The 25,580-nt window shown below is 36.8% G+C and overlaps 1 protein-coding gene across 12 annotated transcripts; it reads right to left on the bottom strand.

Moving 5' to 3' along the window:
* Positions 1 to 312: 312 nt before the first annotated feature.
* LOC18101704 (chromatin structure-remodeling complex protein SYD) lies at positions 313 to 20,747 on the bottom strand. Of its 12 annotated transcripts, none has more exons than XM_052455273.1 (37): positions 20,595 to 20,747; positions 20,052 to 20,185; positions 19,908 to 19,969; positions 18,942 to 19,057; positions 18,158 to 18,826; positions 17,568 to 17,848; positions 17,049 to 17,215; positions 16,861 to 16,925; positions 15,893 to 16,492; positions 15,392 to 15,669; positions 15,163 to 15,260; positions 14,812 to 14,997; positions 14,463 to 14,643; positions 14,195 to 14,389; positions 14,039 to 14,082; positions 13,534 to 13,590; positions 13,268 to 13,364; positions 12,842 to 13,014; positions 12,539 to 12,752; positions 12,224 to 12,349; positions 12,028 to 12,117; positions 11,755 to 11,871; positions 11,565 to 11,645; positions 11,232 to 11,339; positions 10,595 to 10,764; positions 9,908 to 9,986; positions 9,742 to 9,816; positions 8,536 to 8,633; positions 8,333 to 8,440; positions 7,438 to 7,495; positions 7,132 to 7,362; positions 5,626 to 7,024; positions 4,936 to 5,534; positions 3,624 to 4,700; positions 2,529 to 2,909; positions 2,294 to 2,402; positions 313 to 2,161 (listed from the first exon to the last, which is right to left on the bottom strand). In XM_052455273.1, exons 2-37 carry the CDS (start codon positions 20,163 to 20,165, stop codon positions 600 to 602), a joined length of 10,065 nt encoding a protein of 3,354 aa, XP_052311233.1. In that variant the 5' UTR covers positions 20,166 to 20,185; positions 20,595 to 20,747; the 3' UTR covers positions 313 to 599. The 12 variants fall into 12 exon arrangements, with proteins under 12 accessions (XP_052311233.1, XP_052311235.1, XP_052311234.1 ...); XM_052455275.1 differs by having other exon boundaries at positions 2,661 to 2,909; XM_052455274.1 differs by lacking the exon at positions 2,294 to 2,402 and having other exon boundaries at positions 313 to 2,138; positions 2,403 to 2,909.
* Between the last annotated feature and the right edge of the window lie 4,833 nt (positions 20,748 to 25,580).

Here is a 25,580-nt window from a genome sequence, read left to right as displayed (position 1 = left end):
TCAAATGGAAAAAAAAAAAAAAACATTTTCCCCTCGATCCAAAATATTTGAGCGGACCCACGGCAACCCACGGGCCACCGACCTAATTACAATATAACACATAATGGCAAAGACTTAAAACACAGGTCCAAACTGGTCATAAGAGCATGAGTTTGAAACTTCGCGCGCGAGGAAAGACCATAGCTATAAGCAGGAGGAAGTCACTACTCCTACGTTTTCAGTGCCTCTACTACCAAAACCAATTTCAAACAAGCATCATCTAGGCGTCAGATCACAGGCTAACTGGATAGTTGTGTTTCTTAACTGGTGAGGTTAGAGACAACCATAAATCAGATTACTTGTACAGGGCAATACAATACTTGATTATCTCAGGTGTGTCAGTTCAGACTGTCAGCCCTCATACAGTAAGCTTAAATATTATATATCAGGATATTACGGTATAGCTGTACAACAAAACAATATTGCTTCATAAATACCTGGAAAGCTACAGATCCTTGTGGTTCCTCCAGTGCCACTGACCTCCCAGCTGGGTCCTTGCCAAATTAGCCCTCAAATCTTCCCACTGTGCTTTCATGGCACAGTTCAACCCAACGACAGGCTTACTCACCAACATCGGATACTTTTGGATCTTTTGCTGATAAGACATCTGCCTTTTCCTCCACGAGGGGAGATGAAGGCTGCGCTGAGTTTTCTGACATGTTCGTTATAGCCATCTCACCACACTGAGTTTGATCATCTGTTTCAGCTTCCGACCTATTTGATTCCCCTCGAATATTCTGAGATGAGCCCCCAATTGTATCTTCCTGCATCCCTAAGGAAGATGAGGATTTGTCTGTGTTTCCAAATGTATCTTCTGGTCCAATGCTACCAACCTGGGTATGTTCAGACTCGGTACCAACCACTTGACTTTCATATACCATGCTAGCAACATGGGATTCAACATTTTCTATTTCAGCCCCTTTTGATCCCTTCACTTGTACTGCAATGCCACAAGGACTCTTCTCAGAATAGCCCTCAACCTTGTCCGCATCCATTGAGAGAGAACATGAAGGCTGGCACATGTTATCCAAAGAATCTTCAGGCCCAGTCATAGGCTCACATACAACAATTTGGTTGCTATTTTCAGTTTCAAACTGTTTTGGTTCCTCTAGAGCAAGCAAGATGCTATGAGAGCTTTTCTCAGACAAGCAATTAACATTTTCTACAGCTGTTTCAGAGGAAGATGGCACAACACTATTCACCAAAGAAGTTTCAGGCACAATTCCACCCACCTCAGATAATATCCCTTGACTTCCCTCTTCAATCACAGATGTTTTCAATTTCTCAGCTACTGAGCTGTCAACTGGGTGGTTCTCAGATGAGCTCTTAATCTCAGATTCCTGCATCCCTATAAAAGATGAGGGCAGGCCCACATTAGTTTCAGGCATAATTCCATCTACTTGGGACGGAATTGCTTGATCCTCGTTAGTTGCGGAGCCTTTAGATGCCTCCAATACTACTGAGGAGACAAATGTATCCTTCTCCAACGAGCCCTCAACCATTGGTGCCTCTGAAGCTAAGGATGATCTTGGTGAAACCATGTTCTCTGATGCATTTTCTGGTACTAAAGTATCGGCATGAGATGCATCTAGTTGCTCACCTGCTTCAGCTTCTAACCCTCCTGATTTTTGTAGTATTACTGAGTGACAAGGTGCACCATTCTCGGATGAGCCCTTAACCTGCTCTTCTTCCTCTAGTACCAGAGAAGATGGTTGGGGATCCAAAATTTCTGGTGCACTTTCAAACACCTTCAGTATGCCCATCTGATCATCAATTTCAGCTTCGGATCCTTTTTCTTCCCCTGGCACCACTGGATGGCAAGCTAAATCATTCTCCAAACTGCCTTTGAAGTTTTCTTCTGCTTCCAAGGAAGATTGGGGTAGAACTGTGTGTTCCGGTGTAATTTCTGAAACAATGACATCAGCATTGGATACATCCTTTTTACTGGTCAGTTGGGCCACAGATGACATTTCTGGTTCTATTGAGCTGCCAGCTAAACCTTGATCAAATGATCTACTGTCCTTCTCTTCCTCTCCTACCAGTGGAGATGAGGGTAGAACCGTGTTTTCTGAAAAATCTTTTGGCACAACCACACCAACCTGAGAGGCTTCTGCTTCATTACCTGCTTCAGTTTTGTGTGGCTCCTCCATTACTGCTGAGCTTCCAACGAGACCATTCTCACATGAGCCATCAGTATTTTCTGAAAAATCTTTTAGCACAACCGCACCAACCTGAGAGGCTTCTGCTTCATTACCTGCTTCAGTTTTGTGTGGCTCCTCCATTACTGCTGAGCTTCCAACGAGACCATTCTCACATGAGCCATCGGTATTTTCTGAAAAATCTTTTAGCACAACCGCACCAACCTGTTCTGCTTCATTACCTGCTTCAGTTTTGTGTGGCTCCTCCATTACTGCTGAGCTTCCAACGAGACCATTCTCACATGAGCCATCGGTATTTTCTGAAAAATCTTTTAGCACAACCGCACCAACCTGAGAGGCTTCTGCTTCATTACCTGCTTCAGTTTTGTGTGGCTCCTCCATTACTGCTGAGCTTCCAACGAGACCATTCTCACATGAGCCATCAGTATTTTCTGAAAAATCTTTTAGCACAACCGCACCAACCTGAGAGGCTTCTGCTTCATTACCTGCTTCAGATTTGAGTGGCTCCTCCATTACTGCTGATCTTCCAATGAGACCATTCTCACATGAGCCATCAGCATTTTCTTCTTCTCTCACTGGAAGAGAATTTTCTGAAATATCTTGTGGCATAACCCCTCCACACTGAGAAACATCCTTTTCATGACTGGCTCCAGCTGCAGAACTGTTTAGCTCTTGCTCATTGGAAGAAGATAGATACTTAAGTGAAGAGGCCTGGTAATAGCATTTTAATAGTCATCAACTGAATCAATTGACTAACAGTAAATTCACGGAAAGGCTAAAACTATCCCTACACTTCAATCCAACACAAACACGAATATAATACCAAACTGCCCCTTAAAAAATCTGCAAGTCCAGTTAGTCACAAACCATCGTACAGACAAGGAAACTACACATGGCACGATAATGGGTAACTAGTCAGCAGAAAAGGTCAAGGCAGTCAGATATCTAATTCAATAAAAGAATGGTGAGATTCTCACTTGATGTTAAGTGCTACACAATTTTAAGTTAAGAAAGTAGAACAAAGAGTATAAAAATATAACTAAATGATACAAAACTCTAAGCCCTTGAGCAGACAAATGTTTTGGCAAATATAGCTTTTTCTGCATAGTTTTTCCAACAACCAAATATCTTTTTTTAAAAAACAAAATCAAAGTGAAACCTCCATGTGGTAACCAGCACCTAAGAAGAAAACAAAGACAAAACTCAATGGTGTTGGAAAAATCCAACACCTGAGGAGAGAACAAAGAAAACCCCAAATGTTCAGGGGTCCCATGCAATGTTGTCAAGTCTAGTGAACATCCCCAAACTACATGGAAGACAAATTGACCTTAAAAAATAAACTTATCCTATAATAAGAAAGATAGCAGATGAAGTCTCTGTCTAAAAGAAAAAACCAAGATAAGAAAAACAGAATAAAAAACACACCTCTGATACAGGGGGGTCAATTTGCATATTGCAGACCTCCTCACCCTTGACCTTGGTTTTGTCAATCCCCGATTGAGTTTGAGTTTGAGCTTCAACGTTTCTGGTTTCAAGAGAAGATTCTAGGGACTCTTTTGGAGAAGGCTTATTACTACTTATAGATACACCATCAGCTACACTATGGATATTTCTTGCATCTGAATGATCTGCAATAAGAGTAACTGTCCCTTTGGAATGATAATCAATACCATCAGGTTTCACAGAAAGTGTAGTGTTGCCTAGCCTAACAACATCTGGAGAAGACCTAGGAGATGCTTTTGAAGCCTCTGTTCTGTTTCCAGAGTCACTCCCAGGATGTTCCATTACATCTGAAACAGATTGGGTGACCATAGGAGGATCGCCACCATCACCGAGAAGACCTTCATGAGCAGATCCCAGAGAAGGAATATTGTCCATTTCACAAGCATCAAAAACTGAATGATTGACCTTAATATAACTCCCTGTGATTGGGTTTTTGGTTGAAGCCTGTATTGTGTCTGTCATTTTTTCAATGGGGCCATGGCTGGTATTGTTTTCTATAGTAGAGACATCAATTTCTGAAATATGAGCCTTGGCCAAATCAGAAGCATTATCCCCTTCCATTTTGACACCATCTCCAGACCCAGACTGTTTAGAATCATCAATTGAACTCCCCATAACTGGAGCTTCTGCTTCTGAAGCATTATCCCCTTCCATTTTGACACCATCTCCAGACCCAGACTGTTTAGAATCATCAATTGAACTCCTCATAACTGGAGCTTCTGCTTCTAAAACTGACACAGCTGAAAGTGCTTTACAATCCGAGCTTCGGTCTTTTGCCACCTCCACAGACATCTTACTTGATACAGGGGCACTTCTAACTTCAACTCCAGAATAGTCACCACTTTTAGTTTTCGAAGAGCAAGTCTCGGAAAATATCTCCTTCATCACACGAGCAACATCAGTTACATCAGAGGTCTGAATTTGGCCAAAAGCTGGAATCCCACTAGCTTCTTTCCTTTTTGGATCTTGACCAACTAAACCACTGGGAACACATGCTTCCTAAAAGTAAAAAGGAAAAGCAAAGCAAAAACAAAAACAAAACAAAGTTGTTGAATATGATAACAGCAAGTAAAAAAAATATAAGCGCTGGTTTAGTGTTAAAGAGTGGATATAATAAGACTACAACAAAAATAAGAGGTTTGGCATTAATATAGCAAATAATTATATCCAATTGTATTACTAAGATAGCAACTAATTATATCGTATTGTACCAAATCACCAAGTTACAAAATACCTGAACCACATTCTTCAACTCCTTGAAATCATTCCCTTGCCCGCTCCTCAAGGACATGGCCATCCCCCCTAATGAATCTCTAGACTTATTTTGCGTTTGAGCATTTATAATGGGATCCTGATCAACTGAAGCATCCACAGCAAGTGAAACTGAACCCTGTTTCTTTCCTCTTCGCCTTGGTGTTTCCACTCTGGTAGGAGCTTTACGACCTTGCCTTTTAACTTGCATTGCTTCAGGAGTATTAGATTGAAAGATTGGAGTAACAGAAGGATAAGATGAAATTTCCTGAGAGCAAGAAGCAATCTTTGGAGTAAGCTGATGCACAGTTTTGCCAACACTTTCTACAGTGGCAGAACCCAGTAATGACTCTGTTGGAGGACAAACTACTGGGGAAGGTTTATCCTCTGAGCTTTGATTATGGACCACCTCTAGAAAGAGGTTACTTAGCAGAGGTGTAGACAGGATAGCTCCACCTTCATTCCTGGAAACTTCACCTACTTTAGCTTTCAAAGAGCTATTCTCTGCTGAAACCTCCTTTGTCACAGAAACTACATCTTGCATATCAGCACCACGTATTTGTCCAGAAGAGCCTGCACAAGCTTTGAGTACCTCAATTTCAGTATGCAAGATATTATCAATTATTTTCCATTGCATCAGTTTCAATTCCGTTTAGATTTTGAGAAGTCTTACCCATAGATCTGGTAATACCATCATGTGTTGTGGGAGAGCTGGCAGGTTGCCTATGCTGGGCTACATCATCTGAATGCTCAGTTGCTTTTTGGTCCTGGCCAGCTTCTCTGGACAGTTGCTCCTGGTTAACATCCCTTTCCAGAGCATCATTTTGTTGGTTACTCATCGTGAAAATAGCTTTGCTTCCTGATGATTCCCCAGATTTATCCTGTGAAAGTGTTGGATTGGATTTTGAAAGCTGACCATCTGAAACATCTGGAACAGAAGGTGATACTGGCACCTCTTTCCTTCCTCTGCGTCGAGGTGTTCCAGTGCCACTTTGAGTCTTCTGGTTTTGCCCTTTAACTTGCATAGGAACTGAAGGACTAGGAGCAATGGATTGAATGATAGGGGAGATGGAAGGGTTGGGAGGTTTTGGTTCAGAATCCAAAGTAGTCCCAGGCCCAGAATGATGAGTGGTTGCATTAGTACCCTCCGCAGCAGCAGAACCAGGTAAATTACTAGGATGCTGTGACATGGGAGCACTAGAAACAGTTCCACCCATGGCAATAATTGATGGATTGACAGATACATTCACTGATTGATCATTTATATTTGGATCAGGAACAGCTGAACTTGCAGGAGTGGATGAAATTGCCACCTGATTCTTTCCTCTGCGCCGGGGTGTTTGAACTCCACCTTGAACCTTCCGACCTCGACCTCTTGATTGCAATGGCATGGAAAGGGAAGCAGGTGTAGTTTGTGTGCCAAGTGTAACAGAAACTGGAGTAATTGGTTGTGTACAGGGCGAAATCCCTGATCCTGAATGAGGTGTGCCTCTACTATTACTTCCTAAATTAGGAACAGGAGAAGAATCAGGAGCAGAGGTTTTTGAGGAGCAAGACTCCATTCCTTTCTGTAACTCTGTATCGACTTTGCCAGTTCCAAGAGGTACTGAGAGTGCCATTGCAACTGGAGCTTTATCTAAAGTTACTCTTCTTGGCCTTCCACGCCCCCGTTTTGATGGCGTTACCTCTTTGCTCTGCTGCAGAGAGAGAGGCCCCACAGATGGCGGCGGAGGGAGAGGCTCCGCAGATGGCGGCGGAGGGAGAGGCTCCGCAGATGGCGGCGGAGGGAGAGGCTCCGCAGATGGCGGCGGAGGGAGAGGCTCCACAGATGGCGGCGGAGGGAGAGGCTCCACAGATGGCGGCGGGGGGGGAGGCTCCACAGATGGTGGTGGCCGGGGCAGTTGTGGTGGAGCTTGAGGTTCTGAGCTACCAATAGCCAATAAAGATCCACTAGCATCTTTCAGCAAGTTCCTCTCTCCTGTTTCTTCTTTCCTCATGGGAGAATCGGGAGATTCAGCCTCACACATCTTCTCAAATTCCTCTTCTGTCCATTGCTCTTCATAAGAGCGTACCTAACAGAGTGAACCAAAATCAAGAGAAATGGATAGAGAAGGCATAATATACTAACACATTAGATGGCACATGCTCTGATTACAAGAGTCAGATATAAGCAGCAAACCTCTCTAGCTCGCTTTCCCCTTCCATAATGCTGAGTATCAAGGCCCCCGAGAGACTGCCCCTTCCGCTTCACTCCTGCATTGGATTCTACCCCAGCCTTAGGCACATCATACAAATTCATTGCTTTATAGAATGCTTTCAGGTCATCATCTGTTACAAGGCGTGAAGGCAAAGGAGGTTGATGTTCCAAAGCATCCATCCCTTGTCCCAATAACAAATTCTTCCATGTTGCCTGCACAATTAGAAGTTTTAGTTAGTCGATGAACCAGAGCAGTTAAGCCACAAGTGCAGGCATATTTAGCCATACCATCTCTTTTGCCTGCCTTTGTTTGTCAACTGATTCAAATACATCAATCTCTGATTCACTGCCAACATAAGTTTTAACAAATATGAAAATCTCACAATATAATTCAACAGAAAGGTACATCAGCAGGGATGTAAATTCAAATTTCATTTCCAAAATAAATTATTAGCCTTCCAAAATAAGCACCGCTAAGATAGTGACTGGTGATTAAACACGGCCTTTAAAGAAAGTAGAATGGTCAGGAATAATCACTAAGGCAAAATTCCTCCTCTTATTTAAGTTGGAATGTTATTCAGAAAGCTGCACTTACCTGCATGAGAGCCCCCACACTTTTTAAGACAGTGGATTATCCTTATCCTCACTTTACAATGATTCAACTTTCTTTTTAGCCAATCTACTGTACTGATTAGGAAACCAGAGGATACATTTTATTTGGTGATGATAAAAAATGAAAAGCCTATACAATCCCACTGGGGATCAGCTACAAAAACCAATTCAGAAGCCCCAGAAGCAAAGCAACATGAAGAAGCAAAAGGAACTAATGTCAGAGGTCTCTCCATTTGATCAGCGACAACGAGATACAGTTAAAAGAAAACAAATTTGAGTCTATCATAGAACATTTACTTCTTATTAAAAAATCTTAATTTATTCAATAATGGACAAAATAGATAGGTTCAGAAATAGTTTGTTTTCATTAAAGCCTATATATCATTTGTGAAAGATTTCCTGCCACGCCAACTGAATCATAGTTTTCAACCATGCGAACAAAGTTCTATATAAATTAAAAAAATACAAACGTGCAGCATCTTGTAAACCATACTTTATATTATGTGGGTTACCTGTCACAGCAAAATGGACTGCTGACTGATAAATACAGCAAACTTCGAAAAAGATTTACCTGCGAGCTAAGAGATCATTTAGAGCATCATCATCTAATACAGGGGCAGCCTCCTCTTTCTTGCATTCTCGCAGGAGGGACTCCAAGTATTCCCTTCTATCTTCTGCACTGTAAAAATTAGACAGAAACTTTCTCCAGTGCATTAGTTAAAAACCCTTTAGAATAATTTTAAGGAGCAAGCACTTAAACAAATATTCATTAACCTTGTATTGTTGTCAAAGAAACCAGCAGTAATACTCTGATTAGCAACTCCCAGTTTATGCTCAGCTGAAGCTCTGACTTGTTCTTCAACAGTTTGGACCTTATGGCAATTGAAATGGTTGGGAATAAGTTAAAAAATACAAATAAAGAAACGTACATCACCATTCACAGCCTTTGGAAACTTTAAAATCCACAGTTCACATCAGCAGAAATTAGGAGCAAATACATGAAGACTATCCTAGCTTTCTCTATTTTATTTGCCCCTCAATCCTTTTGCTTTGGATCTCAAACTTTCAAATCACAGCTGAATTAATTACACTTAAATGATAAACTACGCTAGGAATCACCATTTCATATCCCTCTAAACCTATTGAGCTTAGTTTTCCAATTAATGAAAAATCATTAAGAAATTATCCCTGTTTTTCCTCTTTAGAAAACCCAAAAAAGAAAGATGAGAATACTGTGTATTCACCAATATTTACAACCTATGATTGTCTGGGAGTCCAAATCAGGGATTTTGATAATAAGAAATTTAGATGTCAACATGACATAATAGAAAGCACTACAAAAACTTTTGTAAGAGATGCAAAACTCCATATACAGATGCTCATTCTGCTCCAGAGCCTATGCCTTCAGACACTGCTCTGGAGTAATGGTAGCATCCCAAACTTCAAAACAAAACAAAAATAGAAAGGAGGAAAACGAAGGGTACCACCAAAGATATTCTATAAGAAAAATAAAGCACGACCTGCCTCCCTGAGCAAGCTAAACTAATTGCCAACAAGGCCAAAGGTTGCAGGTGGGAGAATCTTCCTTGAAATCACATAGCAAACAGAAATAGTGAAGGAAGAGGAGATTCATAAATTAAGTAGTTTATCAGCACAATGTTTCTTTTTGTGTTCTTTAGGTTTTCCTAGGGACAGGAAAAGGTAATATCTGACATTCAAAGCCATCCAACAAAAAAAAGAAAGAGATGGCATTTATGAGATCAGTTCAAACCCTCAGCTGCCATTGTGAAGGAAACTATGCCAATACCGATCATTTTCAAGTCTCATGGGGCCATGCACCCAGCCTCCCAGGTTTAACATAATGCTTTGGAAACCAGAATAAATAAGTAATCATAAAAATCTCAAACATTCATATTTCCAAAATCATTGCACCTATATGCAATAGTTTGAATAGAAAACAAGGGAAAAGGGAGAAATTACTGTTTCAAATCGAAGAACCAGCACCTCCCTCTTCTGGCCAATCCTATGAGCCCTTGCTTGTGCTTGGAGATCAACCTGATAAAGTACCAACATAAAAACTAGACCAGCTTTAGAATCAGTAACCCAGATAAAGAACAAATCAAGGCATCGTAACTTCATTTATGACCTGAGGATTCCAATCAGTGTCAAATATGATCACAGTATCAGCAGCTTGAAGGTTCACTCCAACACCACCAGCCCGAATGCTAAGTCAACATATTTAAAATGTCAGGCTTGTGGAAATTAATAAAACATAAGCACAAAAACACACTTGTATTCAATATGCCGGGCACATCAAAGCTTTTTGAGATTTAATGTCCTTTACTATTAACACGCAATCACAGTAATAAAAGTGAAACAATAAGCTGTACACATTCAACTTATTATGTCTTGTTGGAGTACCATACGGTCACAATATACATGGATTCCCTCCTCCAATATCCCATCTCCATGTGTACTCTCTATTTTAAGAAGAGGCGAGAAAAGGTACATAATGCAAATTATTAAACATCTAGAAACCAAAATTCCCTCCCACCTGCAATATGCTAATCTCCAATTACCAGCCTCCCCAATAGAAAATAATTTTAACATCAAAAATAAAAATAAAAAATTCCCTCTCCTATCTCAATCTCTTCCAATGTTCTACCCCTAACATAACTACCTTACTACCACGCCCTGGTAAACACCAAAAAGAGCATCTAAAACACCAAGCATACATGATAATGAATCACCAGGACAAAAGCATAAACTAGGGAAAATCTGGTTGGTTAGAATGAAAGATCTAAACATCAAGTACATATGACAAGATGATCACCTCAGCAAGAAAATAAAATATGGAGAATCTTGTTGGTTAAAACTGTCAATGAGTGAACCACGGTCACCTCCAGAAGTATGACCATCCAAGCGAAGGTATCGATACTGTTTCCAGGTAAGATACTCCTCCATGACATCAAGCAGCCTAGTCATTGTGGAAAAGAAAAGAACCTGTATGGACCCAGCAAATGGCAAATACTCAATACTGGAATATTACCAGATTCAAAACTAAAGTGCATGGTAATAGAAGTGCACAAATCAACAGTACTTTCTATTATGAAGAAAACAAGATTGAGATGTTTAGCATGCATTTTAACAAAATTAAGAAGAGGTAACAGGAGAAAATCTAGAAGCACCTGAATATTTAACCAAAATTAACCATTTTAGAGAAAAATCTCAACAATCAAACCACCCCCCACCCCAAACAAAAAAGAAGATAAAAAGCAATCCACCTGAATAACATCACATGCTAAATAACAACAAAGCCTCCTTGAGTATCATACTTTATGAAAATCCAGCTCTAAATAATTACAGCAAAATGGTAACAATCCTGCCAGGAACTAGTACAATTTACTCAAGAAACAAAACGAACTTCAAGCAAACATTAAGTGGCAGAATTAATACAAGGATATCCATACCCGATGGTCTGTTGCTTTCAGTTTGGGTAGCAATCGGTCTAGCATCTCAAGCTTTCCACAAAGTCTAATAATTGGTGGCAGAAAATGCTTAGGTATCAAAGTATCAACCTGCAAAAGGCAATTCCATATTGAGGTTTATGAGAGAAAAAGCAAACCGGTATCAAAATGGAGACATAAGATCTTTAACCCAGGTTCAGCTCCCAAAAGGAATAATAAAAAGGCATAAGTATTTTCAAAAAGATGAACAGAAATCATCATAACAGAATTTCTTTTCTTTCTTCCTTGAGAGTTTCAAGATTCAAATGAGCCAAGACAAACAAGAGAAGAGCATGCCTCATCTGCATGAAGCTGGCTCAGATATGGGTGATTGCATATGTTACGAAGCTCCATGACTGAGTTGTGCACTGATCGAGCCTGCATAAGATAAGTCTTCCACTGTTAAATAATGGTATTACTTTTTAGCGCCTACTGTTCATGAAGTAAAACCATTAAAAGTAAGGAAACAAAATGTATGGTAGGAGACCTTTGGATTTCCAATTGAGCCAAGATTGTCTTCCACCCTTTTCATTAGAAGCTTCTGATATGCAGAAGCCTCACACCTAACAAGTCTCTCAATCTTTTCGGGCAGCTCATTCTCAACCTAACAAATGAATTTGAGAATGCAAGCAAAAATATGAGAATAAATCCCAAAACCAAATTCTCATGTCTGACCACACAAAAAAAAAATCCCTTGTGATATTTGGTATGCATACATTCAGGTTTTTCAGTATACATAATATACAATAATTTTAAGGACCTTGTGTTTCAGTCTCCGAAGTACAAATGGTCGAAGAACTTGGTGGAGACGGTTTATAATCAACAAATTTTCTTCCTCAGAAAGTAAGGCCTGCACATGCACACAGCAAGTGATGGTTACGTAATATCAGCAGAAAAAAAGCTCACAATAAAGTGAAACTCCTCAAAAATAGAATAGAACAAGTCAAAATGCTTACTTCATCGGCTGAATTATCACCATTACTCTCAAACGGTTTGTTGAACCACTGAGAAAAGTCTTCTGATGAATTAAATATGTTAGGTAGCAAAAAGTTGAGCAGTGCCCACAATTCCTCAAGATTGTTCTGCACAAGAGAAAACAATAAAATCGAATTAGAAATCAAATCTTCAGAAAAATGTCAAAGGACAAATGTACAAGGAATGATTCTGTAACAAGGGAAGACCCTTTATATATTTTAAACCAATGTGCAGAAAGAATATAAACAATCAATCCAAGAAAGAACAGAACAGAACAAAGGAGGAAAATTTGTTACCTGTAGTGGTGTTCCAGTTAACAACAACCTGTGGGAGCTCTGATAATGCTTCAATTCAGCATTCAATTTGCAAGAAGCATTCTTTATGCGATGGCCTTCATCAATTATTATATAGTGCCAATGTATCTTGCTCAGTTTCGGTCTATCATGCTTGTTCATCAGATATTCATAAGTCGTCAAAAGGACATTGAATTTCTGATGCACAATCTTTTCCCTGAAAACAAAATAATGGTTGCACTTACACTTACAATTCAACAATAGGGACTATGAAAAATAGAGTCTCTTGTATCCGTTTATTATTACTTAAATAGCCTGCGCCTCTCCTCTGGAGGCCCGGAATAGATAATTCGAAGGATTCCAGGTGCCCAGAAATTGATTTCAGTCTCCCAGCCAGGTAAAACTGAAGAAGGTACAACCACCAAGAAAGGCCCTCTATCATTTTTTGTTTCCATCAGGTAGCATATTAGAGAAATAACCTACCAAAAGAAAAGAATTGCTAGATTACTGGAATATACAACAAGGAAACAGTATGACAACAAAGAAAACTTAATACAAACTGACAAGGCAAGTCGTAACAGATTATATGAGGGCCATAGAAATTGATCAAACATGAAAAGGTATCTGCCACATTACTTTGTATGAAAATCTTTGGATGATGTGTTTGTTTGTACAGCATTAGACAGAAGGAAAAGGATATATTAACTACAACAATTCAAAGAGCACTTGTACCTGAACAGTTTTCCCAAGACCCATTTCATCAGCAAGAATGCCATTCAAATGATTGTTGTATAATGAAACCAACCACCTTAGTCCATTCATTTGGTACCTGAATCAAAACCACAACTTGAGAATTTAAAGCTGGAGAATGACCGCAGAAAGCTTAATCTGTGTCTTCCAAAAGGATCATTAGCGTCTGATCAATTAACATTCTATAATATCCTTATCATTACACCGAATGATACATGCAGTATTTGAGAAACATAGGTTCTACTCACTCCCTTAATTTTCCGCCCTGGAGACAAGTTGGCTGTTCTGCAATGCTTTCTTTTACACTGCACAAAACAATGTCCAAAATAAATAAAAAATAAACTTTAAAATAACATAAAATTTGAATTAAAAAAAGAGACAGGAGAGTAGCTAGCAAGAAATTCAGTGTCAAAAGACAACCTTGTAGCTCCAACAGTAGAGGAGAACATCATAACATTTGAAGGTAAGCAAAATAGAAACAAGAAATAGGAAAAGGCTCTGAAGCCCCCAACAGACATGATATCAAATGGTAAACTTAATACACTCTCTTTTCATAAAAGATAAATTGTTTAAGCAAGTGCAGAAAAAGACAGTGAACCTTAATGCGTAATGCATACAAAGAAGCACCGAAATAAAAGGAAGGTGAAAAGGGAAACTACTGTCAAATATCAATCAGATATAAAACTCCAATCTTAAGCAGCAAATAATATCAACAAAAAAAATTAATGAAAAGATAACAACAGGTATTCCTACCTATGAGCCATCAAATAGTACTTCTCATTGCTTTCCATGTAATGCTGCAAAGCAGATCAACAAACATGAAATGAGAGAAAAAATAAGGAAGCAAAATATAACATAGAATGGGCCCCAAAAAAAACAAAAAAAACCAGAGAAAGCCAAGCAGCCTGCCTTGGCCTGGTCGCTTTCATCTTCATTCTCAGCAGCTGTTTCATTCTTCTCAACAACAGTAGCAGTTCGTGACTCGTCCATATCATTCTCAAATCTGCTTGCCATAGACTTTGCTTCCTGTAGCTTGGATCCCAGCTTTTGAAGATACTTCTCCGTCTCTTTCAGTAGTTGCTTAACACGGTCTGATTTTGCATCCTGTGCAATGAGCAAAAGGAGTGAGCATAGGATACCAGCCCCACATCAGAAAATCTAGTAAGCAAAATCTAACCTGCACCATTCGCAGATACCCCTCAACATCATTGATTTTCAATAAATTAATCTTCTCACGCTGGATTCTGTCAATCTTCTCCCGATGAATACGCTCCTTCCTTTTATGGAACTCTTTGACATATTTATTGAAACCTTTCCAGCGTTCTCTCTTAATCTTAAACACATCATCCAGTCTTTCCCTATATTTCGGTAAACAGTGCAAAAAAGAAGGATATTTTAATTGATGCAAGCCATTGGACAGAAGAAGACATCCAACACAAAGCATTTAAAAAAAAAAAAGAGTTAAAAAATTAAAAGCAGAGGCAAGCGGGGGTAAGTGAAGTAAGTCAACCCCAAGAAAAACATACTTGTGAACTTCTATCTCATCAAAGAACTCCTTCTGCCTTTCACGTATCCTCTTTTGTCGTTCTTCCTTCATTTTCTGCTCGTACTTTTCAAGTTGTCTGATCCTCCTGCCGTGCTTATGTTTCTTGCATGATTTCAATCGATCCATGTCATTTGTGATAGGCTTAAAAAAATCATTGAGAAAATCACTGCCCAAATTTACACAAAAACAAGGTGTCAAAGAAAACAATAACTTAAACAAAACAAAGCAACTAAATCAGCTAGACATGTGATAAACATCATGGTCTGATGACAAATCAAGATAAAACATACACAAGCTAAAAACATATAGCAAAATTAGGGAAAATAATCACCTTCTTAGACGGCGTTGAAGCTCCAATAGCTGAAGCTTTTTCAATTCTATTACACTTTTCGTTTTTGCAGATATGTCTTTGGAAAAGCTAACAGTTTCCTGTGTGGTAAATATAGGAAGGGGAACAAAGCATGTGAGTAAAAACCAACCCAAAGGAGCAAGAGGGAGAATTGGTAATGACAATAAGATGGCAAAGCACCAAGCAACTAAGGAGAAATCTTCAAACAAACCTTTAACTTGTAAAAACAAGTAGAGATTCTTTGTTTTGTTCTCTGCTGTTTTAGAACCCAATTTTGCTCAGTTAAAAGTTTCTTCCTCTGATGATCCATAATCCATTTCTCTGACATGGTGTACTTTGGAGAAGGTTGTGAATCAGTAGAAGCTGACTTATCTTCATCATCTTGTTCTGTTGTAAAAGAGATGCCATTTCTTAATGAAACATCAACTGGAACAACCTTGTACCCATCTGGAGCGTATCTTGTTTGAAATTCGGATAACCTTGAATCATCTGCACACAAAAATTAACAGAAATGGCATGAGAATCACAAAAGCAGTTCACAGGATATTGTTCGTTCTAGAAAGTCAAATCCCCTGCTAAGGCAAGTGTTTCATCACACCATCTGCATCCTTCATTAGAGCCACTGTGGGATGATCATTGTCAACACCTGATCTAGGATCCCAACGCTCATTTAGTGAAATGCAATAGAAACCGTTATAACCAGATTTGTTACCTGAAGCAATACTGTTGCCAAGACTGTGAAACTGACTAGAAGCATTATCTTTTCTGTCTGGAACCAACCCAAGCTGAACAGAGCGAAATGGAAGGGATTGATTGCCAATGCCAGTCCAGCTAACTGCCTCAAGGTTTGCCTGCTTATTTACAAATGATGTTGAAGAAGCATGGTCAGTTTTTCCAACATGCAGACAGGTGTTGTCCATGCCGTCCACAGGGTTACTCAAGAGTAAACCACCACTTGCTGAATCAGGCTGCTGCATTGCAGAAGGGAAAAATCCCTGTGATTCCACTGCTTCTTGGCTTTGCATTTCAGCATCCGGTTTTCTTGTGGAGAGTAGATATTTCCTTTCATCTGCAAGAATCAAGGGGACAGAAGGCGGGTCCTCCACCATTTTCAGTGTATCAGCTTCTTTGGGGACATAGTTTCCATCCACGAATCTTGCCCCAGAACCTGGAAGCACTTTATCAGATTCCTTTGCATTATTCAGCCTTCCACATGACATTAAAACCTCAGGAATGCTGGTCGACTCATTAGAAGATTGTGCCTTTCCTTTATAATCAATCAGCTCTTTCCGAGGACCATCCAAAGTGCCACCTGATTATCACCAAGTGAAAAACAATTGCTGAATAACAAAAACAAGAAAATAATAAATGCAACAACAATTGAAAATATATAGCAAATAGATCAAGTGGAACTGATCATGAGACCCTGGTCCAGGTCAGGCTGTCATGGAGGCATGATGCCTTGGCCAAAGCCTTGCCCCACCAACGCTTACTTATAAAGCCCAAGAACAATCTTAAACACAAGTTAAGCCAGCCTTCGCAGAATTTTGTGAGTCAAGGCCAGCCACAAACTTGGATTAACAAGCAAGATTCCTTGTCCAAAACCTAGCAAATTTAGCCAGGACTACTAGCATGGCCAAGTAGTACCGTCCATGATAACCTTTAATCATGAGTTCTTACCATCTTTAGAAACGGCATTTCCAAGTGCTATGTCCAGATGAAGTTTCTTTGGCATCAAATCATTTCTGTGACAGAGAAACCAGGAGGAAAAAAAAAACAATTAAAACCAGTAGAGCAAAAGAAAGAGTTCTCAGCATGTATCCACAACTAGAAGGACAAGTACAAGCTCAAGGAGCAGTGCTATCCACCTGAATGCTAAAAAGACAAGGCACTGAGCTCTGAGTTGTCTCAGCTGCTGTTCATTGAAAGGCATGCCAGACAAGGCAGAACCCTGGAAAACAGGAGATTTTCCCACATCTCTAGGGGATGTTGATCTAATCATTGTCAGTTCTGAATTACTAGTTTGCCTGCCACCCTGGTGATGAGAGAGAACATCAAAAAGAAGAGGAGGGCCAATACATAACAAATCAGATAACAGAGTTTCATGCTCAGAACAGAATATTGTGAATCATGATCATAAATGATGCATGATGAGACATTATATTTCATAATTCTAAAATTATTAGAGCAACATTAAATGCTATACACCACTGCAGGAGAGAAAATGAATTAACACCTGCCAATCTGTCATAGCATGGACTGTACAGCACAAACAAATGAAAGCCAAAACAGACTAGTCCGAAGACTATTATTCAACAAGCTTTCATTTTGTCTAGAGATGGATAGCCATAATGGTATTATGGGGAGGGGAAAAAAAACATAAATACCTGGACAATTTTACTTGCCTCTGCAAACATGTTCGAACTGCCTCCATTTTCTAAAATCTTTCCAGTTGAAAGTGAAGTTGGAAAGTCATCCACTCGGTTAGCAGCAAAAAAGTGGCCTTCTGATGTTTTCTCGGCAGAACTAGCTACAGCACCCTTTGTCAGTCCATGTTTCTGATGTTCAGAACTACTGTATTGAACTGGACCTGCAAATCCTAGCTCCCCCATGGGCCCTGTTGGATTCGAAGTGACAGGCATCCCTCCATGAACCTTGCTAAAAGCACCTAAAACATCAGTAATACCAAGTACCATATCACTAACCGAGAATTACTTAAATAAAATGTTTAGTGTCTTTCATGAGAAATGCTTGAACCCCCAACAAAAGTTAATCATTCCATTGAGTTCCTTGCAGAACAGAAGACATCATTCCATAAAATAAAAAAACCTAAGCGATTCAATTTTAAGTTTTTCCTCACCGATTTCGGACCTAGTTAAGGTTGGTACAAATCCTGCTTTTCCCACCAAAAAAGACTAAAAATATGTTTTCTATCCAGCCATGTTCCTTTAATTAGATAGTTTACTTTAATCCTTACTTGATCCAAGAGATGAAATTGCTGACTGCTGCAATTGAATTTCTGCCGTTGTATTGCCAGAAACAGCATTAGAAGAGAACCTCGGAATATGGGATCTTTCAAGGGGTAACCCAGCTTTATTTTGATTCCACATCCCCCTAGAAGTGAGACTTTCATGTGCAGATGGAAGAGAGCCCCCTTGCTGTTGTCCTGCGGACACAAAAGAAGACGAAACTTCCAGCTGGCCACTATTGGGAACCTTGTTAAAGCTGGTATTTTCACCACCTCTAACTGGATAACCCCCTGGAGAGTCAACCTTGTTCATTTTCCCCCTCCTTGGATTGACTATGGTATTGCGTGGATTAAGTTGCTGGGGGTTGTCGCCATGCATTTCTGAGTGCAGAGATGAATCAACCCTCTTCCTCTTAGCAGCAGCCTTTTTACCATCTTTTTGATTCACTCCTCTTTCTTGGGATTGTGAATTGGCAGACCTGGTGTCCAAACTAGAAGGACTTTCATGATCAAATGACTGACTGCTCCTTTGAGTTCCAGATCCTTGGTAGTAATCATGGCCTGCAGTGCCTGGGCCAACAGGAGGCCTGCTGGAAGCAAAGGTGTCGATTTTGGATATCTCATTTTCAGCCGATCCTGCTTTAGAGTCTTTCCCAACTCCAACTGCCTGTGAAGATCCTGCACGAGGGTATATTTCGTAATGATTAATTCAATATGCTACACCCAAACACAATAACTATAATAAAAAGATTCACCAGAGAGGACTGAAGCAATTTGAACAAGATCATGTTACCTCCATATTGTGCAGTCGAAGAATCCCCCATTTGAGTTCCACTGGTCAATGGAAGGCGTGATGACCTCAAAGCTTCAATATCAAGACCATGTTGATTGATGACAGTCTCCATGGCCCTTAGTTTAAGGAAAAATGTGTCAGAGAAACCAGTCCACGAGAACACGTTGTGAAAAGAAGAATCTCAACTAAGGGGTTGCAATTTTAACCACGACTGTGATTATGACAGAACACATAGAAATGGTGGAATATTAAAGAGTTGAAACTTTTACCATAACTGTGACGATGACAGATCAGACAGAACTGGTGGTATACCAGATGACCAAAAAAAAACATGGATAGAGAGATAAAAACAGGTGCACCAGAGAGAGTCTGAAAAGAAACCGCTCAGAATAGTCTTGAAATCCAATGGTGAATTGCGCAACCAACTTACTGCTATGGTACTTGAGTACAGATTATCTAGTAACAACATATCCATAAAGGAAAGAGCCCCCGGCTGCAAACATTATTCTATTTAAGTTTAATGTTTCAACATTGGAGCACACTTGTGTTGAGAATGCAGGGTTCGAACTACAGTTCATTCTGAAACAAGAAACTTGGGACTTAACAAGCTGTAAAATCTCAATATATATCTTTAACTTTTCTACCATAGTTGTACCACTGCAATCTTAGTAACCAGACGACATATTAGAAGTCAATGGCCAGGCATATGGTCATCACTTCCTGAATCAAGATTTTAAAAGGAATCGGGTTACAATCTCACTAAAGAGAAAGTATACAAAATCCCTGTCTTCTCGTAAACTCAGTTACTATTAATTATCACCTCAACTAGCTTAATTTAATAAATCAGCCTAGACATGACAAGAATAAATGTTCAGCAATCCCAGAATCTTCTACAGTGACTAAGCAGTAGAAACATGGCATCTTTAAAAACAACAATAAAAAACATACGCAGCCAAAATATTCCACCTTGATATTACTTGATACGGCATTGAATGTTCCTTCCCGCTTGATTTCATGTGTTGCAATATCTGAAACACGCAAATATAATAAGTATAAACATAATTACCACCCAAAGTTCAAACATAGTAAAAACAAATATAAGACACACACCACGTAGAGTTTTGTAGCCAGTTTTGCCGGCTCATCTTTAGAATCTTGAATGAGTTTGTGAAGAAACTTCGCCGCTTCGAACTCCACATTTTGTGAAGATTGTGAAGACGTCATCTCATTTCAGCTTCAAAAATCTAGTTAGAAAAAATCAAGAATTAATATTAATTAAACAATTACACTGGGCTTTTTCGAAAAAACAATTTTACATACAATTATAAACTAATTTATCAAATTCGAGAACAATAGGGAAGTATGAAAATTTGAATTTATATGAAGATCGAAAGACTCCCAAAATCTATTAAAATTAAAAATAATACTAAAAAAACTAACCCTACTTCACGCACACAAACAAGAAAACATAACCTAACATCTCAAAAAAACTACTAATTGAATTTTCTTGTGAAGAAGACTAGTGATAAGATTCAAATTCAGCTTTATGAGCGACGATTTTGCTGGAGAATTCAATTTTGTGAAAAGCTTTTTTCGCGACAAAGAGGAATAAAAGATAGAGACGATGAGGGGCAGGGAAAAGGATAAGATTACCAGAAAGTCGAATACGAGTAGGGAATTGCAGGGAATGATAACAGCAGAGTGTGATCCACATAGAGAGGTAGGTGCTTTCTCTCAAATGTTGAAGTAAATAAAACCCTCAATAGGCAATGGGGGAGTTCCTTCTGCAATTAGTAACCGAGCCCTCAGCCCCGGGAGCCCACCGCACGAGAGTCATTTGTCTGGCACGTGCGGTTTTTTTAGGTGCGCCAAATTCCTAGTTTTTCTTTATATTGTAAATATATATATATATATATATATATATATATATATAAACAAAACTTTAGAGCTGTGTTTTCTAAAAGGAAATAATAAAAAAAATATAATTTTATGGATTACGAGAAGGAAGTGTATTTTCTATTGCTTTGCTTTGAAAAACTTAGGATCATTTGGTATCGTTTTGAATTTTTGTTGTTTGAAAAAAATTGTAAATATTAAAAATTGACAACAGGTTGTCAATTTGTTTTCAAGTCAAACATAATGATTTTTAGAAATTGCGATTTGCGAGTGGTGATTATTTTTATTATTTTATAAAAAAAAATATCCGACAGGATTACTTCTCTATTTATTTTCCAAGAAGACAAAAACAAATAATAAAAACTATACGAAACTATCTAGTGGTAGACCAGTGGTAAGAGCTTAGGATCAAAAGGTTTGCTCCCTCTGTGGTCTCATGTTCGAGCCATGTGGTTGCTCATATGATGGCCACTGGAGGCTTACATAGTCGTTAACGTTAGGGCCCTTGGGATTAGTCGAGGTGCGCGCAAGCTGGCCTGGACACCAACGTTAAACTAAAAAAAATAAACTATAGATAGAACAAATTGTCTTGGTATTTTATCACCATAACTCTGACAATTGTTATTGTCATTATTATAGTTTTTTTAAAACTTAGCCAAGCGGGTTGATACAGAACTCATTTGATCCGGGACTATGAGTAACCCGGGTTTATAAAAAAATTAGAGTAGTTAAAAACTTGGCTGACTTGGCAAATTGACCTGGTAAAACTCGGTTAAAAACTTAGTTCCAACATGTTGATTATTTTTTATTTTTTACCAAAATTATATCATTTTGATTTATAAAAAAAATAGAGTTGACCCAATCAAAACTCATGACCCGGATCGAGTTTAAAAACATCTTGTTATTAAAATAATTATTATTTTATATTATTATTGTAATCATCATTATCATAATATTATAATATTTATTACCACTATCATTTCTGTTAATAATATTATTATTATTATAAATACTGTCACTGTAAGTATTAAGTATTATTACCACCCCTATTTTTACTATTAACAACACAACTTCTCTCCCTGAAAATTATAGTTTTGAAACCCGGTCTGGTGGTCGACCCGACCCAAGATCCGGGTCACTCGAATTAACTCTATTTTTTTTATATAAATCAAAACGATATTGTTTTGGTGAAAAACAAAAAAATAATCAATGATTTACAATCGAGTTTTGCTAGGTCACCCCAAGTTGTGACTTCCTCTAGTTTTTTTTAAACTTGATTTAGTTCCAGTCCCAGGTCCGTTAAGTTCCGGGTCGACCGTTAGATCAAAACAAATTTCAAAACTATATTATTAACATACGAGAATAGTTTTCTTTTCTTTACCAGTAAGAAAACAACTCATTTTTAAAAAAAACAAATCTACAGGAAAATGTTTTCTTCAACAAATTATTTTTCACAAAACAAACTCACAACAATTTATACTGTAAAATATAAATTTTTTATACTATAAAATATATATAAAAAATTCAAATCATCATCAACATGTAAATCACAAAACTGAATAGAAAGAACTGTGTACAGAAAGGAGGCAGGGCGGGGGGGTTCTTCCAATTTTGATCTTAACAGCTCATGGAATAATTGTACGACTACTAGTTCTATTATTATTGGAAAAGCAGAAGGCCGTCCGTTGTTGAAAGTGTTTATTTTTAAAAACATTTTTTATTTATAAATATATTAAAATAATATTTTTTAATTTTAAAATAATATTTTTTTAATTTTAAAAAAATTATTTTTGATATAGCATATCAAAACAATTTTAAAATACTAAAAAAAAATTAATTTAAAAAAAAAATTAAATTTCTAGAAACGGATTGAAACATGTTTTCAAAGGGTTTGGATCCATCCAGCCTTGAACGTGCTCCCTCTCCTCCAGAGACACTTAAGGTTCATTTAAAGAATCAAAAGCTGAAGGGAGCCATGTTAGAGATGCTTGAAAACAACATAAAAAATTTAGGCCCCGTTTGTTTGCTGAAAAGTTGTTTCTTTTTAGAAAATAAATTCCGGAAAAATAAATTATTTTTTGATGTTTGGTAGTATAATAGAAAATAAATTGAAAAATATTTTTCAATGTTTGGTTACGTTATGGAAAATGAGCTGGAAAATAACTTATTAATATTTTATTTTTTTCAAGTTGAAAGATGAAGAAATTAAAATAATAATAATTAAGATTTCATAAATTATTTCAAATAAAATAAGTAACAATCAAAAGAATGAGGACCAAATTTGATAGATAAAAAATGATAAGGGAAAAGCAAATAACAATTATAAAAATGAGGACTGAAATTAATATAAAAATTAAATTCTAAGGGATGAAGTTGAAAAACAAATATTTAAAACAAAATACATATAGCAATTAAAAATTTGAGGACCAAATTTGATATAATCAGCAAATAATATGACATTTCTAAATTTTTCACAACTTCCAAAAAAGTGTTTTCCGCCTAGACCCTGTTTGTTTGCTGGAAAGTAGTTTTTTTTGGAAAGTGAATTATTTTCTGATGTTTGGTAGTGTAATTGAAAATAAGTTGAAAAAAACTTTCAAGTGTTTAGTTATGTCATGAAAAATGAGTTAGAAAATAACTTATTAATGTTTTATTTTTCTCAAGTTTATTAAAATAATGAGGACAAATTTTACAAATTTAAAAGTTGAATGAGAATGAAATTGAAAAAAAAAATTTCATAAATTATCTCAAATAAAATAAATAATAATCAAAATAATAGAGATGAAATCTAAAAAGTAAAAAAACATGAAAGATGAAGAAATTAAAATAATAATAATTAAGATTTCATAAATTATTTTAAATAAAATAAGTAACAATCAAAAGAACGAGGATCAAATTTGATAGATAAAAAATTTCAATTAAAAAATGATAAGGGAAAAGCAAATAACAATTATAAAAATGAGGACTAAAATTAATATAAAAATTAAATTCTAAGGGATGAAGTTGAAAAACAAATATTTAAAACAAAATATATATAGCAATTAAAAGTTTGAGGACCAAATTTGATATAATCAACAAATAATATGACATTTCTAAATTTTTCACAACTTCCAAAAAAGTGTTTTCCGCCTAGACCCTGTTTGTTTGCTGGAAAGTAGTTTTTTTTTTGAAAGTGAATTATTTTCTGATGTTTGGTAGTGTAATTGAAAATAAGTTGGAAAACACTTTTCAGTGTTTAGTTATGTCATGAAAAATGAGTTAGAAAATAACTTATTAATGTTTTATTTTTCTCAAGTTTATTAAAATAACGAGGACAAATCTTACAAATTAAAAAGTTGAATGAGAATGAAATTAAAAAAAAATATAATTTCATAAATTATCTCAAATAAAATAAATAATAATCAAAATAATAGAGATAAAATCTAAAAAGTAAAAAAACATGAAAGATGAAGAAATTAAAATAATAATAATTAACATTTCATAAATTATTTCAAATAAAATAAGTAACAATCAAAAGAATGAGTATCAAATTTGATAGATAAAAAATTTCAATAAAAAAATGATAAGGGAAAAACAAATAACAATTATAAAAATGAGGACCAAAGTTAATATAAAAATCAAATTTTAAGAGATGAAATTAAAAAATAAATATTCAAAACAAAATATATATAGCAATCAAAAGTTTGAGGATCAAATTTGATATAATCAGCAAATAATATGACATTTATAATTTTTTCACAACTTTCAGAAAGTGTTTTCCGTCTAAATTTTACAGGAAAACACTTTCCTAGAAACCAAGCTAAATTTTCCTTTGCCTGGAAAGTGTTTTTTGTTTACCAACTTTTCTAATGGCAAACAAACACAGGAAAAATTGAAAAGTGATTTTCCGGAAACTATTTTATGGGAAACAAATATAGCTTAAAATAAAAAGAAAAATATTTTTCTGGAAATAAAACCAAATTTTTATTTGATTAAAAAATATTTTTTGTTGATCAACTTTTCTAATAATAAATAAATACAGAAAAGTTTGCAAAGTAATTATTTAAAAATCAATTTTTAAAAAACAAACACGGTTTTAATACAATAAAGTAGGTAGCATCAATTTTGGATAAAGGAAACGACAGTATAATGATGGATCTCTCCTCCAAAAAATAATAATAAAAAAAACCTTGAATTGGCTATCAAGGACATGATGGTTATTGTCCAAAGTCACATTTGATTATTTGAGGGTTAGCTGGTTTTTTTATTTTATTTTAGAAGTACGATGAAATAATTAAAACATCCTTGTTAAAGCCGAGCAATCTTCATAATTTAGCTATGAAAAACTATTCTTGATATTAAAACTACCCAGACAAGTCAAGTATGAATATTTTACCACATGCTGGCTGGAACAAGTTATTTTGCAATTACTTGGACAATGGCGTATTGGGAAGTAGTTGAAAATGGACTGGCATGTGAGCATTATCTTCCATATTAAGATAGCTATTATTTTTATTTTGTTTTTTAATACTTTCTAGTTTCTCTCAGAGTAACTTTCCACGTGTATGGAAACGTACAAAGCAGTGAGATTTGAAAAGTTTGCCTGTTCCTATGGGGGTGTTTCCTGGGTGGGGTAGTTATTGTTTATTAAAATTTAAATTATTTTTTATAATTATTTTTATTACCTAATGTGTTAAGGTTGAACATTATTTTCGTGCTGAATTGTATCAAAATAATATATTTTTTATTTTTTAAAAATTATTT

The sequence above is a fragment of the Populus trichocarpa genome, chromosome 8 (genome assembly GCF_000002775.5).
Source record: "Populus trichocarpa isolate Nisqually-1 chromosome 8, P.trichocarpa_v4.1, whole genome shotgun sequence".
NCBI classification, from domain to species: Eukaryota; Viridiplantae; Streptophyta; class Magnoliopsida; order Malpighiales; family Salicaceae; genus Populus; species Populus trichocarpa.
Note: the sequence above shows the minus strand (reverse complement) of the source record. Positions and strands in the feature narration are given on the sequence as shown.

Excerpts from the sequence above, each read along its gene's own strand:
- LOC18101704 (XM_024607846.2), bottom strand. The coding sequence starts at position 20,165 with ATGACGTCTTCACAATCTTCACAAAATGTGGAGTTCGAAGCGGCGAAG. Across the intron at positions 13,365-13,533 it reads CAGGGCGGAAAATTAAGGGA|GTACCAAATGAATGGACTAA; the intron begins GTGAGTAGAACC and ends GTTTTGATTCAG. Across the intron at positions 7,496-8,332 it reads AATGATCTCTTAGCTCGCAG|TGAATCAGAGATTGATGTAT; the intron begins GTAAATCTTTTT and ends TTATGTTGGCAG.